We start from the raw sequence: 20,285 nt of genomic DNA on the forward strand, positions 1-20,285 counted from the left end.
TAGTTGCATTCATTAAAAAAAAAAAAATCCTATGGCTCCTTCCTGGGCCTTAAAAAAAGAAAAACTTGCCCCACCCCGGGGTAAGTTGGCGCAAATTATAAAAAAGATTATTAACGTATTAGTGAGTAAAAATGTATAAAAATTATTTATTATTTCTATGAGCTAGTAGCAGTTAGTAGTTTGAGTATGAAGCCAAAACAACACCCCACCTTTGTTCCTGGTAAAAAAAACAACACCCCACCTTTATTCCTGGTAACAAAACAACACCCCACCTTTGTTCCTGGTAACAAAAACCCCTAAAAAAATTTTTTTGTAAAAAAATTCAAAAATATTTTTTTTGTAAAAATAAATTTTTTCAATATTGTTAGAAATAAAAATTTGAAAAAAAATTAATTTTATAAAAATTTTTTGTTTTCCAGCTTCCCCTGTGAAAATTTTGCCAATAAACCCCAAAAGCTTTTCAATAAACTGCCTAAAGATCCTGAAAAACGACAACTACTAAAACAGCCTGACTGATAATAGTAAATCAATTGTGACTGGAATATTTATAGCAGTTTTATTCATAGGACCCAAAATGAAATAGTCAATTAGGAAAGTTCCCTGAGATTTCTGATACTTTTTGATAAAAAAACTCTGCAGAATAACGCAATTCGTCAACTTACTCCTGCTGACAACTAGTCCCGGTCTCCCCTATCATTATTTCAAAAAATAATGTAATACAAAAATTTCAAGAAAAATATTTAAACAATTTTTTAACTTAGTTACCATAGTAACCACCTTAGTGATTTTTTCATTCGATTGCGGCGACCAACAGTTAAAATTCCTTAAAGTGAAAATATCCTTTCTACATATATACATCTTTGATGCATGGAGCAAGGTGCCCATTTCCGGTGTGAGGATAAAGACAGCAACGGTTGGATCTAACAAACATGCAGCAGACGGAAGAGAATTAAGCGTATCTGAGTCCGGCTGCAGAATTGATTGAAACCGTTGACGTAGATCTCCAAAAAGATTCGCTGTCAAAGACTTGTTGGTAGGATATTCTTGTAAATGGCATTCCAAATTGAGTATAGATGGTAGAACCTGTGAAAGAGACTGAGCATCGGTCTGAAGTATATCTGTTTGTACTGCAAAGGGTTCCAAAAGTGAAGAAATGTTTTGAAAACGAACCCATTCACTTGCTTTGAATGCGTCTATTCCTAAATTAAAGTAAACCGTCTGAAATTAAAGTTTACTAATAACAATTGTAATAACTAATAATTATCATTGATATACGTCTCTTTTTTCCATACTGCTGTAATGTGATTTAAAAGGCAGGGTAAAGTATTTCCGTGTTATTAGTAAACCTAATTTAAAGACTATATACCCTGTCTTGTTTTTTAATGATAATGACTAATGAACTTTTTACAATTTATCACCATTTTCGGTTTTTTAGTTTAAATAAGGTAAGACGCAATTTTGTAGACTTAATAAAATTCCGAAAATAATTTATACACTCTAATAACATAAATAATAAAATAATATGTACCAATTTCTGTAAGAACTTCATTCACCGATGTCTTTATTTTAAACAGCCGGTCAATCATCTGATATGTACTGTTCCATCTTGAGGTGCAGTCAGTTATCACAGACTTCCCACACTTGTCAATAAGTTTCTCAATTGCCACACTTGATTTCCTAATTCTTGATACAACTTGTTTCTAAGATGGTTGCACTATAATGTTCATAAACTGGTTTTATGAGAAGCTGGAGTGTGTGAGCCATACAGGGCATTCGACGATATGGAATATGATCTGGCAGAAATAAATCAGTTTGTTCTGACTGAGACTGGATCTCTTCCTCATCAGTTTCATGTTTAGACTCGTCAGATTCAAACTCATAAGATTCAGATTCGTCAGATTTCTTAGCTGCATGCACTTCCTGTAAGAGCCTGATGGCTTTAATCATATTAGACCCGTTGTCTGAAACAATCAACATAACTTGATTTTCTCTAACACCCCACTTGTCAAGACATTTCTTTAAACATTCGGCAAGCATCTCACCCTTGTGGGGATGTTGGAGTTCCATCAAATTTAGGAAAGCATGTCGTGCTTTATCAATGGTGGTGTCATAGAAACAAGCAGATATTCCAAGGAACGATGCTGTGAGACGCTTCTTCGTCCAACCATCAAGACAAATTGTTACTTTGCGTGTACGATTCATCAAGTCTTTCAGTTGTGCAGATTGTAGAAGAAAACGCTCGTTTATCCGCTTGTTCAGTGTTGCAGACCCTGCAATATAAAATTTAAATCAGTTAAAATTTAATGCACATCAGTTTGTGTTTTTAGTTACTATAGCGTTACATTAATGATACTATAATTACAGGCAAACATTTAAAAATTATTTAGCATTGAATGAATTTAAAACAATAATTTAAAAATTTAGTTGTGTTAATTATAACCTGGCAATTTAAATTTTGGGTCAAGCGTTTTTATCATCTTTCAAAACGACGGCTGATCTAGCAATACCATTATATAGCTGGTATTAACAATCATTTCAATCACGCTATCCTGACTAGGGTATATCATACTTGAGCCAAAAATTAATTTTTCAGAATTTTGACTAGCACGCTTGGATTCATATGTATTTGGGTACGGGGAATTCAAATATAATAATATTTTTGCAAAATATTGATGTCTAGCTACCGGGAAACTGGTTTTAAAATTAGCTTTTTTTAAAAAAAAAATAGTCTTTTATAACTAAAGCTTAATTTTTAAATGTTTTTAGTCAATTAATAATAAAAATTAAAATAATATTAGGTAAAAAATAAACCATTTGTTATAAAACACAAAATTATCATTTAGCTTCCAGGATTCTTGAGCCAGAATGCACGGCTAGGGCTTCCGCCCCCCCCCCCTCCCTTCTACCAATATTAGATAGTTTTATTATGATTATAAGATCAAGATATATTACAATTAGTATATATATATTTATACACGCACTGGTAGGAGATAGAGTAGGTAGAGTAGGAGCAAGGGGCTTAGTTGCAAAAGCCCCCTCCCCTTACACTTACTCAAAATACTAATTCAAATTATAAATCTGGCTGCCTTAATTTTTGTTTTAGCTCCCCAAAATTCTTATAAAATCAACATTAAAACCAAGTATTTATTTAACATTTAATGTTATGCACAACAAAGTATAAATAAAAATCAAAAATACTAAATTAGTAATTACATAAATTACTTAAAGTCTTTTCTTGATTTAAACAAAGGCATTAGTTCACGATTTCGCAATTGAGTTCTAATAAGACCATCTCTTTTATCCCAACCACAGACTGACTGAGCTGCTTCTGTGACTAATTTGACTGCTCTCTCGCAACTTTGGGTATGTAATGAGTATAGAGGTAGCTGCAGGGGAGAAACTATCAATGCATTGAGTTGGACTAACGACATATTTGCAGTGAAAATTGGTTCAGTGATGACCTCTTTTTCCCAGTCGATAAGTTCTTTGATGTCACAAGCATCAAGGTTTATTGTTTGCGGAAGTCTAAATGGTCTAACATCTGTTGAGCCAAGTTCACTTCCAGCCCTAACTGCCAATATTATGTCGACGGCAAATAACCTTTGTTCTGAGTTATCAGAACAGAGAAGTGAGACAAGTATATTCTCAGGATGAGCCCACCAAGATTCACTTTTGAGATAAAGTTTAGATGCTTCTTTAATCCTATCATCTTGCTTCTGCCAAAGTTGAAACAGTTTTAAAAGATGACAAGAACCATATTTAATGTCATGCTTAACTTTAATCTCAAAGAACATTGGAAAATAAACCTGAGTCACCCAAGTTGCAAGCAGTCTTAAGATCTCTGCATTATCAGGTTCAAGATCATGTTTACTCATATAGAGAAGCAGGCATCTCATGCCACAAGTAAGCCATCGACTGTGAGACAATCTACCACATTTAAGAGCTGCTACTTCAGGATCGAGCTTTCCTTTCAATATTGCATTTAAATACTTCCATGCGACTAAACTGTCAGTGCTCATTTGCTTTAAGAAATCTTCACTTATAGTAACAAGAGGCTCCAGAAGCGGAATTGGCATAAATTTAGTAATTCTTTTAAGATTTTCTACTTTGGAAAGCAGTTTACCTACTGCTCCACTCCATCCTTTATCTGAAGAAGTTGATCCATCAAGTTTTTCCATAATATGACGGAATGGAAGCTCATTAATGTGAAGCCAGCAAAAAGATCTAAAAAGTTTTCGATTGAGAAGTTCTTCCACAAAATGAAGCATTCCACCTTTCCATCCAGACATTTCATTTGTAGTATCACTGCCAATTAGTTGGAGATTAAGATCTTTACCTCTTTCCATTAACCAGTCGAATAATCCAATAGCACATTGCTTAGCTGGTTTAGATATTTCTGACTTAGGTTTTGGTGTATAATGAGTAAGGTAGCGACCTCTAGGCTCTTCTGTCACAGTTATATGATTTTCTTTGATAATTTGTTTTTTGAAGGTGCCTGTGGTTTTATCATGGATAAGAACTAAAGTTTTATCTTTTCTCCCATCAACAAAAATTCCAGTAATTATATTTCTTTCACAGTCGAAATTTTCTTCTACTCTGGAATACTTCATAGCACACTCTTTGACACGAAAAACTTTCATACTATCACATATGAGATTTTTTTAATCTTCAACAAGTTTTCCTGCCTTCATAATATCTTTCAGTAGACCATTAATGATAGCAGCAGTAGCAGTCGATGATACACCAAATCTGATAGAGGCAACGGCAGCATTACTAATATCAAGGTAGTTTCGTTTAACATAACTCTCTTGATTTTCAATTGTCGAGTCCTCTTCGCTATCACTGACTTTATCGCTATCACTGACTATCACATCATTGGAATTATTATTAATTTCTATTGTAACACCCGTACTTTCATCATCAAATCTAACATCGGTTGGAGACTGATGATTCTAACTTATACTTTGAAGCTTCTTCACGTTGTCGCGTGAGTCTTGCTTGTTCAGTTGACTTGCGTAAGCATTTTAACCTAAGTTTGGCAGTCTCTTTAAGATCAAGACCAAATTCTTGCATACATGAAACACTGCCTTGTTTTTCTCGCTGGGTTTTTATCCAAATAAGTTCTTTTTTAGGAATTCTTAAATTTAAGTCACATTTGCAAAAGCAATGAGCACCGTCATCACAAGATTCGTTGCAAGGGGCATCATTATCACTGCAGTAAACGATTCTGCATTTGCAAAAAGCAATATCTAAAAGTTTATCAAGTTTAGGTTCCCAGCATTTTTTGTTTGCCTTTTGAGATTTGTGTCGAGCTATCTTAGAGAATGCAGACCAACTTCTATTAATTCTTAGTGCTATTGCTTTAGTTCCACAAACTATGGGTTCTTTAAATTCTGTGTTGGAAATAAGCCACCGTTCTGCAACTTCATTAGCAACATTAGAAAAAATTTATTGCATTGATATGTTGCGCGGATTTTTTTCACAGACTAGTATTCTGTTTCGCTGCAGATCTAGACATCGCTGCAAACAATCACGTAATGCTGGAAATTCAGTTTGGAGAAACTTTTTAGGACCTCCAAGATACTCACTTAGTTTGGTGTTAATCGATTTTCTGGTTTTCTTGCTAACTGATAATGCCATTTTTCTTTTTTTAATATATTATGAATCTGGAAGATATAAATACAGCAGGTATAGCAATTAATTTGAAATAAAATCTAAAATGGTAGTTATAATATTTTCAAAGTATATTTGAATATTAACTGATACTTATACACAAAATAACATTGTTAAAAACTCAAAGCATATTATAAAAATTAAGCATAAGGTTAAACAATATTTTAAATAGTTATTATGTACATTTATAACATAAACAGCCATCATTTAGTAAAAAAACACAATATTTTTGAAAATTAAAAACGTTTTCCCGGTAGCTAGACTTGTTTTTTCACCAAAATAAATTATACCATTCAACTCAGGGTTTATGAATACATAGGAAAAGTGACATACTGAATGAAAATTAAAACATGCAAAAGTATGATATACCCTAATCCTGACGCACTTGATATTCACTTGATTCCGTTGGCCACGCGGTGATTCAGTGTTCAAAGCACTCTCTTACTGTCTGAGTTTTTGTCTTTCCACTATTTCGGGAAGATATAGAAAATCTGTCATCAATTTTACGTTTCAAAAATATTTTTTCTGCATTTCGTTTTTTCTTTTCATCCCGTGTAACATTTGTCTTTATGTATTCTCTGAATGTGCGCCACCAAGTTACTGGAATTTTTTCCGGCAAGAGATGCGCCACATACGCTCTCATTATTTATGTCCTGTACTAGACACGTGGATTTGTCATTTTTTTCATCGTAAACGAAGAATTTCCATACAGGACTGTCACGCTTCCTACCAGCCAACAACCTTGATAAACTCATTATTCTGTTATTAATTTGCAACTCTTAAGAATCTTTAGATGTTTATTTTATTTTACAACAAAAGATTGAACGCATTGAATTTATACTTAACGTAATGACAAGTACGTTTTGTGGTCCATTGATACATTCTATAATCATTCCAAATATAATCGTTATGGTCAAACATGTGCGCCAATTTTAAAGCAAGTATGCAAAATTTGTAAATTAATTGTCAAAAAAAACTAATTAGTGTATCGAAATTTCTTTTAATATTCAATAATTTTCGTTCGGTAATAATTCCTAATTCTATTCCTATTTTCGTTTTTTGATGCTTATAATCAATTCTATTTCAGTTTTCGTTCTTCAGATATATCCTAATTTTAAATTTTTCTTCACATTAACGAAATCAATTATTTTTACTTCTAATTTTACTTCACGTTAATGAAAATATCACTGGTCTAGACCTTCTACAAAATCTGCGAAATTCAAGTAGAAGAGCCTCAAGTAAATTATCATAGTTAATTTCTAACCTTTGAACGATAGGAACTAAATATGTTCTTTTCATGTTGAATGTAAGCAACAAACTATTATTCGTTATTTTGTATAAAAGTTTTATTTCTAAACGTTTAATTCAGGCAGTAGGCAGTCAGATCATGCAATTCTTGGTTTTTGAGCTTTGAAATTTAAAATAATTTGTTTGAGCGTGAGCTTTTGAATGTTTGCTTTTGAGAAATTACCTCTGCAGTGCTAATGTAGTGCTAATGTAGTGTGCGAAAGAATTACTACGAAAATTTGACTTTTTTTAAAAGCTTGTATATTGAATTGGGGCAAGTTCGGGCAGCTGCTTTTTTTTTTCCTGCTTTCATATATACCTATCGATGGGAAAATGTTAAAACTACCACGGAATCTAGCGGAATCTCTTAGTTTTTCAATCGAACTCATGATTAAACAAATGAAATAAAAAAAGTCAATATGGGGCACTTTTTTTAAGATCTTAGGAGTGACAATCTAAAATCAAAATGCAGTGTCAAAAATATTGTTTATAGTTTTGAACTGTTTTTACTCGTATCAACCTTAAAAGAGTGACACTAAAGCGAGCATTTTGTGCGCGAGTTTTGCAATAAAAAATAAATAGAACAATAGGGTAAGGTTGCCAATATTGTACCCCCTAAGACAAAACTAAAAAATGTAGGTAAGCTACTGAGTGAAATTATGGATTTTCAATAGGATTTCATAATTTAGGGATTGTTTGTTGTAAAGATGTTTAAAAAACTCAAAACTTAAAAAGCGTTAAGTCTCGAAGAATCAAATTAAAAAAATAGCGCTAAGAGTACAATTAAGGAAACTAGATCCTTAATTGTACCATTGTAATCCAATATTGTACCACTTTCTTGATTTCAATTACTTTACAGCTTTGCAAATATTTTATGATTTTAGATTTAAGGGACTTAAAGAACTGATTAAAAGGAACAGTTTTTATAAAATCAGCAATTGGAAATATTCTGATATAACATAACATAACACCTAACTGCCCATAATATAATGAAATGAAATTTTTTATTTAATAAACTCTATGCAACTTGAATTTTTTTTTCTTCTGGTATCACCACATATGGCACAATTTTTATTTAAATTATATGTTTACCAATGGGTTAGCTAAGATTAGAATAGAGGAGGAAGGAAGTTATTAAAGAAAGTTATACTAAATAATGTAAAACAATATAAACTATATCTGTTTTAAAAACAACCACACTAAATATTGTAAAAAAAAATACATAAAAATATTATTTTTGGCAAAAGTTTCAGATATATTGTGTCTGTTTTTGATTAACACCTGCACAGCCATGTTGACACCAGCCTTGACATATTGGTAAAACTGAACTAAAGAGTGCATCTTTTTAAGGACTGCTTGTCAATACAAAAGTAATACTAAAATTTTTATTTTTTTTGTTTAAGTGGTGAAGTTCTTATTGTAAGTATGGATATTTCTCTAATTGAAATCTCAAAAGGGTTTTGTTAAACTTTACACACGTTTTTTTTAGCGGTCAGAATGGTTGCGTCGGTACAATTTAGGACATGCCTTGAGGTACAATTTACGCAACTAATCTGACATTCAGTTAATTAAAAAATTTGACAACTAAAAATAAGATTTTTTAAATTCTAAGTATTTATTTTAAATTTAGATAAGTTATGTTTTAACATAAGTACACTGAACAAATCATATCTTCTGCTTTTTTTAGTGAAATACGCTTAGCAATAAAAACCTAAAATAAGAAATCTTCAATAAAAAACCAACAAGAGCTTATTCTGGGCTTAATGAAGTTGAATGACAAAAAAAAACAGTTTTTGTGGGTTGTAAAAATAACGAGTTATGTTAAAAGTACAATATAGGCATCGGTACAATATTAGCAACCTTACCCTATGTCTTATGAAAAGGAGCAAAAGTTGGTGAATCTTTAAAAATCAACCAAAAAGCAATTTATTCCTGTTTTTAGGTGGTATTAGTTACATTATAATTCAATTTATTAGTTCCTAGCAATTGTTTTTTTGGGAGGTTTATAGCCAGTGTTTTTGGATTTTGACTCACTCTGTGGCAGGGAGTTTGCAAGCTCTATATAGTGAGTAGGAAAAGTTTCCACTAGCATCGAGCAACAAGTTCAAAGGTAACAAGTTTTAAATAGAAAATAGTAATAGAAAAAATATTTCAATAAAAGCAATTTTAGGAGGAATCTTTGAATTGTCAAGATAACTTTCATGTAATGATTTACAATTTCAAATGTATAGCAAAATGCTTTTTCTATGCGGTTGTGTTAAATTATAATTAAAAAGATTGCTTTCTCTTCATAATGGCGCATTTTGGCTCCGATACACTGGAGTTAGATATTTGTTAAATATATGATTGTGTTTTCGGACCATAGAGTGATTGGCTAGGATTATAATTTTGAAAAAGAAAAATCTGTTACTACAAAGGTTTTTTAAACTTTTTTTATGCTTTATGTGCAGTATAGTGAGAACTTTTTAAATCAATTCACCAAAATCTAATGTATTTTTAGGTGCTGAAACCATATTTGGTATCAGTTTTCCTTTTATTACATATAATTCTCTCAAAATGAGGGCTCACCACTGGTACAGGGTACAGCGAGAATTTTTTTTTCTTCTACAAGCTTAAGAAAAGATGTATTCTTATGTGAAATCAAATTTTAAATAGGGTTTCCTTAAAAAAATATTTGATCGGAAAAAGTTTTGATACCCAAATTTGCACTTTTAGAAATTGCAAAATTTAGTAAAATCTTTTATTATGCTTTAAATGTCCTTCTTTTTCATTGCGATGAAATATTAAATGCAAATGTTTCTAGACCAGTTGCAAGTTTTTTTGATACTTGTTTCAAAGTCATTATCTTGCATGAATCCTACCAGCAATGCAGATTCTGGACATTTCAGGGGAGAGGGTCTTCAATTTTCAATGAAGTTTTAATGATTAACAAATTTGGTTATAACAGTTTTTTTTGTTTCATTAGAAACAAAGGTGGTGCCAGTGATGCGGTTTCCCCAAAAAACAGGAGGTTTATCCCATCTTACTTAAATAATATTTTGATAACACTACTATAATACTATTAAAAAACAATAAATAAAATAACATATCTTTCAAATCTATTGACATTGAAAATTTATTAAAATTTCTTTCTTTGTTTTAAAAACAGGAAGCAAGTCTCTATGTTGAGCTCTAGCTCTAATATATCCATCTCTTGCATCTGGTTAAACTACTAACCTGGATGCTTCTGTCACTTGTTTTACAGCACAGTCGATACTTTGAGTATGAATTTTAACAGAAGGAGTTATTAGAGGTGTCAATCTTACTAATACCAACTTAACTTTAGTGAGTGAACAAGTAAAAACAGGTTTTTGCACTACACCATTTTCCCATTTGACTAGCTCTTGAAGAGTAGTTGCTGCAAAGTTCAGTTTAAGTATTTTTCTTGGTCTGATTCGCATGTCTCCAAGGATATTATTACCCCTTTGTTCCAAAATTCAATCAACTGCAAAGTTGCAGTCTTCTGCATTATTACTTGATAATAAAGAGATTATTAAACTTTCATGGTTCACATACCAAGCGCCTAACTGGATGTAGGGAGTCACAATTTCTCTTACTATAACAGGTTGATTTCTAAGAATTCTCAATTGAGACAGAATGTGATTGGAAGCATCTTTAAGTCTGTCTTTAACTTTAATATCAAAAAAAAGTTTAAAGTAAAATTTTAAACAAAATAAGACAAGTAACTCAATATTTTTCAAATTCTGATCAGTTAAGTCATGTTTCCTTGTCCACATAGAGACTATTCTCATGCCAGTAGTGAGCCATCTGGCATGACTTAAGGGGCCACATTGAATTTCTCTAAGAATAGGTGGCAATACACCGATTTTAACTGCTTTACATAACTTGTAGGTTTGTTTTTGATCTGTTGACATATTTTTTATTATTGTTTCTGGAATGTCAACAAAGCTCTCTCACTCTGGAAGAGCTTTAAATTGAGGATTGTACTCCATTTTATTAACATCAGCAAGACATTTTCCCACAGGACCTACAAAGCCAGTACTAATTGATGTTAGTCCATCAATTCCTTCTATTAGGTGACGCAAAAATAACTCATTTGAATGAAGCATGCATATGGCGGAGTGGCATTTGTGACCTAACAGTTTTTCAAGATGTGTTATAGCACCACCTTTCCAGCCGTGCTAATTGAAGTACTATCAGCTCCAAGTACTAAACATGATTCAGTAAGATTATATTGTTGCAGCAAATTATAAACACCTTCACCAATCTTTTTAGCTGGGTTATCTGAATGAGTATGTGCACTTGGAGTAAAATGACCAAGATATCCACCACCAGGTTCTATAGTCACAGTAATGTGTTGCTCTTTGATAATAGGATGTAGCTATCCATTTGAATCATTTATCATCGCTCTTGTTGAATCTTTTCTTCCATCAAATAAATGCCAATGCTATCTGCTTTTGGAAGATTGAAATTGTCATTATTCTTTGCTACTATCATGATTTTTTTTCTTGCTCTTGTCAACTTAGAAGGATCACAAGCAAGGTAAGAGTATTCAGGGGTGAGAAATCCTGCTTCAATTAAATCTTGCAGATAACTTGTAGTTGCGGCAGGTGAAATCCCAAACCTATAAAATAAAACTAGTTTATATTTATTTTTACTAGTTCATCATCCGAACTTTTGCTGCTCAATAAGATAATAATCTATACTAGCAATAAGCAACCTGTTATACGGGTTATGGTTGGTCTGTTATTTATTTTATAGTGGCAGTTTTCCACAATTTAACGTTGCGAAACCTTAACTATACCCTTTTAGAAAAATGCTTTCATATTGATAAAATTAAACCATCTGTAAAATTAAAATAAAAAGTATGCGGAGGTAAAATAATTTACCGATTATTCACCATTATTTGAGTAATTTACAACTTACTTAAGTCATATCAGTGTAAGGCAGAACCATTTCCCGCTAAGTTTGCTAAGTTTAAAACAATACGTTTTTAGTTACTGACCCAAAGTAATAACAATTCATCATGCTTTAAATTGACGAAAAAGTAAAGCTAAATTCTTGTTATATTTCTTATAACATGAACTGTAATTAAAGCTAACTTAAATTATACATGAGTTATTAATCTTTTGGTATCCACTTGATACGTCTCTTTAAAAAAGTAAATCGTCTTTAAAATGTTAAATGCACACAACTAAATAAATTTATTAAAAATAACTGACCATCACTATATATATGGCACCAATCTGACCATTTTTAGATAAGGCCTCTTTGTTACAAAAGTTTTTATTAAACGACAATTTGCTACCATTTACTAAAAATTCCTTTTGTTACTCGAAATTTAATTCTCTTAAATATTTTGACACTAATAAAGGACCTCCCTTCCCCGTTTTTGTGTTAATGGTAGTCAGGAGAATAGAGTTATTTTATAAAGAGTAATCAAGTTTTTGATGAAGACTTTTCACCAGAATAATAAAATGTAAAACAATGATTTACATGTATAAGAATTTTTTCTTTTTAATATATATAAGAAATTAACATATATAAGAAGTTCTTCTTTCCTCAAAAGTGTTGCAAATGCAAACTAAGCTAATAAATTAGTCAAACACGTTATAAATTTAAGACTAAAATATTCACACACCCCCCTCCCACCCCGTTTAAAAAGATCCCCTAAGTTATAACAAAATATTAGGCATAAAATAGAGAAAATTTAAAAAAAATTGAACTAATTGCATATATTTATATCATTTTAACTGACAAAAATTTACAATAAAAGTTAATCAGGTTTTTTTTTTTATAAATTGTATAAATGCGTCAATCGTAAATCTTAAAGAAAAAAAAAAAACCACATAAAAACTGAAAATCGATTTACCTAGTTATAGTTACCTATTTCGACATGGCAGTTAATATAAACATTTATCGAAAATTTAACTATAAGATCTGTTTCGAAGTGCAAAGGATTAACAATACTAAAACAAATTAAAAAAAAAAAAAATCAAATTAAGATATAAACTGCATTTTTATCATAATGTTGGCTTTTAGTAAATAAATAAAAGCAGTAAGTTCCAATAATGAAACTACCTTTTATTCATTTTTAACAATAGACACCAACGTGAAGGTAAGCCAAGCAGTCAATCAACACAAAACATCACAACAATAACACATAACAATAGAATATTTACACCCTTGATCCTAAAATTCAGCGAAAATAACAAACCAAATTAAAATATGAAAGGCAAAAGTAGAAAACCAATTTAAAGTTAACTATATATTTATCTTTTTACTTAACATGTAACTACATAAAATGTTATTTTTTTATATTCAATATTAGTTATTCAATTACATCAAATTTAGGACATTAAAACACCCTAGATTTAAAGATCAAGGTTGCATACTCTCCCATACACATTACGCTAAACATTAACAGACATTATTGTGTTTCCAGAATAATTAAAAAATGCTAGACAACACAACCTAGCTCTAAAGCAGTAAAACCGCCTGACACTAAATGCTGCCAAGTCACACCTCTGCTATAAGTACACCGCTTGGCTGGCAAGGTTATCAATCTTGCTCAATATAATGCCAACTCACACCACTTTGAATACATGGAAACAACATAATTTAAACATATATACAGCTATAAACAAATATGGTTTCATATAACACATATAAACATAATAAATGACAGGTATATTTATCAAAAACTATGAAAAAAATATTAAAGTAATAAAAAAAATATAAAATTATTTGTGTAACACTTTTTACCTACCATACCTTGAATGAGATGTTTATCAATTTTGAAAAACAAACTATTAAATGCCCTAGTTCTTGAACATGCAACATATAGTTGACCATGAGAGAAACATGGTTTTTTGAGATATACCCCAGCTCTATCAAATGTTTGACCTTGACTTTTATTAATTGTCATTGAATAAGCCAATCTGACAGGAAACTGACGATGTTTCAGAACAAAAGGTAAATTAGAATCTGATGGAGCCAACTGAATTCGAGGAACAAAAACCCATTTACCACCAGAAACACCTGTCAAAACCTCTGCATCAATATAATTATTTTGAAGAGCACAAACTTTCATTTGAGTACCATTACATAACCCAGCTTTGAGATCTCAATTTCTAAGTAGCAAAATTACACAACCAATTTTCAATTTTTACCAATGAAGTAGCATACCTGAAGGAGTTAAGCTGTTCAAAAACTCAACAGGAAAATTATTTCTTTCATTAAGGTCATCAGTATCAATTTGATCAGCACTTAAATAAGTTTTGACCTCACCCGGCAGACATTCAGGCACTTCTTTATTGATAATAAATCAACATTAGTTGGTGTTAAAATCACGTGTAATAATCATTTTGATCAGCATCTCCAAAAATCAACAACTGATTCATTTTCTCTAATAATGCACTGATTTGGTATTTTAATGCATCCTTTAAAAAGATCCTCCTCTTTGACAGGTATTGTTCCATTCCCAAGTTTTAGTAGCCATTGGGAAAATTCACCTTCCCCATCTTGTACTCTCATATTTTCAGTTAATGCAAACTTCTGCACCCATTGCCAATGCAAAGAACATTTTACACACAATTCTACTATTTCAGCTGGTTGTGTTTATACACAATTCTACTATTTCAGTTGTTGAACATTTTCATCAAAATTTTCTAGATTTAAGCCAATAAATCAGTCAGCATTTTACCACTTTGATTAATAATCTTTTCAATTTGATGAAGAGTAGCTTGTTCAGCTATTAGAAGTGGGATTGAGCGGTGAATGAAATCTTCCATCATAAAAGCTTTGCATGTATTCCAGAGATGTAAAGGATTGCCAGATTCACAAAAGGTCAAAATAATTGAAAACAACTGTCTAATTTGCTTTGGCGTACATGTTAAAACCGCCTCAGAAAGAGTATTCTGCCATTCAGTGTCATCTTACAACAATTCTTTCAAAACACATGCTTCACGAAACGTTTCAAGGACAATACCATTAACAGTACGCACACCCTCCCAAGATGTTGCTCCTTTTGCTTGCAAAAGTAACAGTTTAAGAAAAAACAATTCTCCAGTTGGATTAACTTTATACATTCTTACTATCACCTTATTACCACCCCTTTGTCTAACCTTCCATTTACAATGTTAATCATCAAATATAAAGTGATAAGAAATGTCTACATAAGAATAGCAATGTGCTCTTTCATTTTCAGTATTTAACTTAAACCATACCGTTAGGTGCTTATCATGTTGAGCTGCACAATCTTAAGCCATTTGCTCTGCTCCTTCTCTAAAATACAATAATTGATTTTCAGGTAGATGTTTACCAAGTCACAGCACTTTGAAAACACGGAAACAACATAATATAAACATATGTACCAACTATAAACACAATAAATGTGTTTAAATATGTATATAAGGTTAAATATATTCCTTATATACATATTTAAACACATTTTTAAAACAATTATATAACACATATTAACACATACACAAACAGTAAAAAAACACTTTACATTATTATAAAAACATTATTATAAAAACACATTGATAAAACAACTATAAAGCACTTATTACCACATACACATACATATCAAAAAAGCATATATGCAAACAATAAACGTGTGCAAACAAAAACTTTAAAAATGATGCGAGAAAATTTAAAAAGATGCAAAATATATTAACAAACAACACTCTTTACCTTCTTTTTTTTCTTCATAAGAACTGTAATCCTCATAACAAAATTTAACTTTTTCATACAATAACATGTGACATGCCATGTCAGTGTTGGCACAAAAGTTTAATTTACTTTTCTAAATTTTCTAAAAAAGAACAAAAATAGTTAAAAGCATCACAGAAATTTCAATATAGTAATAACCATTTTATGGGAATAGCATTAGCATAACTTTAAATAACATACATACTGTTGTTTTCTCGCAGCGAACACAACGTTTCAGCTCTACATTTTCTCTTCTCCTTAAAATTCCCTTTACAAAAAGTTTTCCTTCAATTTATACTATACAAAGAACCTCAAATATGCTCATAAAATAAACCGCTTAAACTATATTTACAACATATCAACGAAACTACGTCACTCAAATCCGCCGTAAATAGTTTCTTCACGCAATTCAATTACACATACCCCTATTTTCCTTCTAAAAAATAAGATAATAAAAACAAAACTGCAAAAAGAAAAACTAAAACAAACAAAATATAAACGATTTAAAAAATTAAAATCCTTTCTACTTTATCTAATAAGAATGTATACATAACTATTGGCGCTACTCGACTTTCTCCCCCCCCCCCCTAATTTTATGATTGATTCTGATAGAGAATTTTATGCTGATTAAGAATCGTATAAAAACATGGGTCTCAAAATCAATGGAAAGTGCTCTAATTCGAAGTCAAAGTTGTAAAAAATCCCACTAAAAACCCTAATATTCGCCATTTTTTTTCAAAACGCTTTCATTTTTAACGAAAATTAATTACCGTTACATTGCGCAATAAACAGACCTGGTTTCCATAAGCCTTAGCATTATTATTTTAAAGTATTGTAACGAAAGTGTTATAACGAAATGAAATTAATGGAAGATTTCAAATAAAGGTTGAACGTAGAATGTGAGAATGTAGAAAAATTGATGAATAATTATTATTGTATCCTACGCTGGTTTTTTTTATTAAAAAAACGGTTTGAAGGTTACATTTTCTAAATTTTACATGTGATAGAACAACTATGTACTAAGTTTCATAAGTTCTTCTTTTAGGAAACAAAACTGTTGAATTTTTTTTTTAAATTTATTACAAAAGTACATTACTTGCAATATAGTTTATTCTCTAATAAATCAAAAAACGGCTATTTTCATTGCCACAAAAAATTGCGCAAGATAAACATACTTTAACGACTTTTTTAACGTAAAAACCATGCTATTAATGTTTTGCTTTTGTCAGCTAAAAGATCATTAACTTAGTATTTTCAAAATGGCGAATATTAGGGTTTTTAGTGGGATTTTTTACAACTTTGACTTCGAATTAGAGCACTTTCCATTGATTTTGAGACCCATGTTTTTATACGATTCTTAATCAGCATAAAATTCTCTATCAGAATCAATCATAAAATTAGGGGGGGAGAAAGTCGAGTAGCGCCTAACTATTTTATATACTTACTTCAATTATAAGATGATCTTAACGATTATTATTTATCTTCATATGATTCTTTATGTAATATATCTAAACTAATAATTAAATTCCAAAAGGAAAAAAAGTTTTAACTCGCTTCATGGATCTTTCTCCAATGGCCGCGTGCATTTTGAGAAAGCGCTCTTTAAAAGCCTAGTAACTAATGACGAAACGACGTTGAGCATTAAACATTAAACGTTTCTGTACTATTTATATTAAGATGATTACCTTATACTAGCCATTGCTGTGTTTTTTCTTGACAGTGTTTTTTCTTGACTTCTTTTCTAAAAATCGTGTTACAAGGAAAGTATAGACACCTAATTTATCCTTTAGAAGCCTTTCAAGCAACAATTTAATTTCATTGTCTTGTTTTAAAGTAAAGTTAACATTAACTGGATTATAGTTTTCATTGAGAGAAATATTAGGAGAAATATTTTTTTGATATTCTTCATATAATATATGTATGTATGTATGTATGTATGTATGTATGTATGTATGTATGTATGTATGTATGTATGTATGTATGTATGTATGTATGTATGTATGTATGTATGTATGTATGTATGTATGTATGTATGTATGTATGTATGTATGTATGTATGTATGTATGTATGTATGTATGTATGTATGTATGTATGTATGTATGTATATATGTATGTATGTATGTATGTATGTATATATATATATATATATATATATATATATATATATATATATATATATATATATATATATATATATAATTTGCTATATAAACAAAAAAAGTATTTATTATTATGAAATTATATTTACCTCAAAGGATGCTTGATCATCTTAGAGTTTTTCATTCTTTTCTCATAAGCTTTTTCATCACTGATTTTCCTCATATTTTTTTCTAAGTTTCGTTGTCTCAATCTTATCAGCATGCCTCATTTGCATATCAGACTTTTCACTTGTCTTATTTCTTTGACTGTATAACCACCTGAGCTCCATAGTTGGAATTTTTTTTAAAAAAAATACAGGTGCAATTTATATGTGCTTTACTTTTACAATTTTGGGGGAAAGAACACCCAGACAGATCATGTTCACACAGAAGTATCTTATGAGGACATGTTATGAGGTCCATTAGCTTATCTAACTTCAATATAAGTTATTCTTTTACTTTTGCCTTAGTTCTTCCCCATGCAACGTTTTCTACTTTCTCCCAAAGGGTTTTAATTCTATAATAAAGCGATTTCTCACCAATAATAACTGGCTATTGAAACTTAACATTTGCTTTTCTCCATTGATCAAGAACAAATGGAATCAGATCGCTAGCAAGATCTTTGTTAGAATATTTATTATGGTGTAGATTGCATGTCATGCTTTTTTGTTCTTTTAGTAAAATCCCTTTTTGAATAACTGCTCTGTTTGTAGGCAGCTCACTTGGAATAAAATCTTTTCCAGGTCCAATAAAATCTGAAATTGCAGTGGTGGATGATCTAGTCTTAACTTTCGACATTTATAAATATCTCGGATTAAATAACTAATAACGAATAAAATAGTAACAGACTTCGATCTTGTATAAACTTTTATACAGCGGAGAGCCAAGTGAAAATATCTTTTAAAATTAATTCGGCGCTGCGCTTATTAGGAGAGTTTATTACAAAAAAACGTTTTTTGTTTATTTTATAATAATTTAAATTTTTTTTCATTTTAACAATGTGTAAATATAAAAATTTGGTTATCAAGACGTTTTCTGATCAAAAAGTGGTCCATAACAAACCTACCTTGAAATTTAATTTTACATAGGAATACACCTTTTCTTAAGCTTGAATTTGAACAAAAACATATAAATCTCACTGTACCCTACTCACCTGCCAACAAAGAGTTTTGAACTTACTTTTCTATCGGCTACAAATGTTCATAGCTAGACAATTTCACATTCCCAAAAAACTTCTTTAAATGAAATCCATGTCTCATTTTTCAATGTACTCATCATTGCTTTGAAGCTGGAATTGAACATCATCTTGCGATATCAAGCCCAACGAAAAACCCTTCTTTCAGCTTCTGACCAAGGAGGATGGAGACAACTTTTAAATCTCCATTTCAAAAGTATCCATATCGCATCCAAAAGTGAGCTGCATAGTTAGTTTTTAGTAAATTTTCTTTACATGGGCTGAATGAGCAATAGGCTATGAAGCATAAGTATTTCCATTTTGTAACAGAACACCTTTTAAACTAGTTTTTGATGACTCTTTAAAATGTCTCCAATCTTCCTTCTTGTACTCAATTCTAAATTTATTGATTAGACTGTAAATACCATAGCAATCTTCTTCCTGCTTGAAAGACTGAGCAAATTAATAATTTCTTGTTCTATAATGGAAAATAGATGCTCCAGATTCCAATAAACTTTTTTCCTTCAGTCTAGAAACTGGACTGTATAACAAAATGACATTTTAAAATTCAACTTCTAAACTGAAAGAATTTAGTGAAAACCAACCTAGTACTGAAAGTTTAAAACTACTGTTGTATACATAAGCTTGAATGATTTAGTGAGAGAATTGAGAAAAGAATAGATTGAGGTGGCCAGGAACAGGAAATCCCGTTCCATGTTTTTACCAATCAATCAGATCAATTGTCTTAATTTTGGAATTATATCTAGAAATATCTATGCTGCAAAAATAATAATCGTTTTAATGATTGAAATTCTCTCTCCATACCTTGGGTAAAGTAAACTTTAATTTTCTTTCTAATACCGTTTGCTGAAATTCTCGACACAAACATGACATAGTTTTTTAGGAACCCAACATTTTTCTTCATTGACGGATTCTACAGCAAAATATTTATTTCATATTTTGAATAATAACTCTTTTTTAAATATGAAAATGTAAAAAACTAATGGGTGATAAAACTTTTTCATTACTATTTTCGGAATCAGCACACCAAACCACACAGGGAATCACCACACTAAACAACAGGAAGTCACCTCAAAGTTGGCCGGGTTTTTTACTTTTTGTTTGTTTGTTTTTCATTTGAAAACTTCAATGATAATTTAGAAAGCTCTCAATAAAATATTCTTAAAATTTTATATTCTGACAGTGTAACACATAATATACTGTCAGTCTTATTGTGGCTTAATTGTCGTGACTCTCCTTCTACAACTTTTTTTACCCTGAAGTTTTTTTAGATAGG

At 30.7% G+C, this 20,285-nt stretch overlaps 2 protein-coding genes across 10 annotated transcripts in view; both read right to left on the reverse strand.

Annotated features, from left to right (window-relative positions):
* LOC145182060 (uncharacterized) overlaps positions 1-20,056 on the reverse strand; it is a 76,051-nt gene extending 55,995 nt beyond the window's left edge. Inside the window, exons 1-5 of one of the 9 annotated variants that reach the window (XM_090085367.1) lie at positions 15,881-16,216; positions 15,658-15,778; positions 13,730-15,246; positions 12,833-12,929; positions 10,037-11,584 (exon numbers count right to left, since the gene is read on the reverse strand). In XM_090085367.1, the coding sequence (XP_089941493.1) occupies positions 12,921-12,929; positions 13,730-14,053 (333 nt within the window). In that variant the 5' untranslated portion in view covers positions 14,054-15,246; positions 15,658-15,778; positions 15,881-16,216 and the 3' untranslated portion in view covers positions 10,037-11,584; positions 12,833-12,920. Of the gene's footprint in view, positions 1-10,036; positions 15,247-15,657; positions 15,779-15,876; positions 16,954-17,360; positions 17,417-17,924 lie in introns of those variants that run through there. The other 8 variants (XR_016451838.1, XR_016451837.1, XR_016451836.1 and 5 more) reach the window with 8 other exon arrangements.
* On the reverse strand, positions 685-6,810 carry LOC149889775 (uncharacterized). The gene is made up of 3 exons (XM_090085970.1): positions 3,223-6,810; positions 1,529-2,270; positions 685-1,199 (listed from the first exon to the last, which is right to left on the reverse strand). The coding sequence occupies exons 1-2, from the start codon at positions 4,638-4,640 to the stop codon at positions 2,168-2,170; spliced, it is 1,521 nt and encodes a 506-aa protein (XP_089942096.1). The 5' UTR covers positions 4,641-6,810; the 3' UTR covers positions 685-1,199; positions 1,529-2,167.
* Positions 20,057-20,285: the final 229 nt, after the last annotated feature.

This window comes from Hydra viridissima, unplaced genomic scaffold (assembly GCF_058129835.1).
Source record: "Hydra viridissima isolate aposymbiotic clone 2 unplaced genomic scaffold, HvirCarnegie_v1 scaffold_4, whole genome shotgun sequence".
Lineage (NCBI taxonomy): Eukaryota > Metazoa > Cnidaria > Hydrozoa > Anthoathecata > Hydridae > Hydra > Hydra viridissima.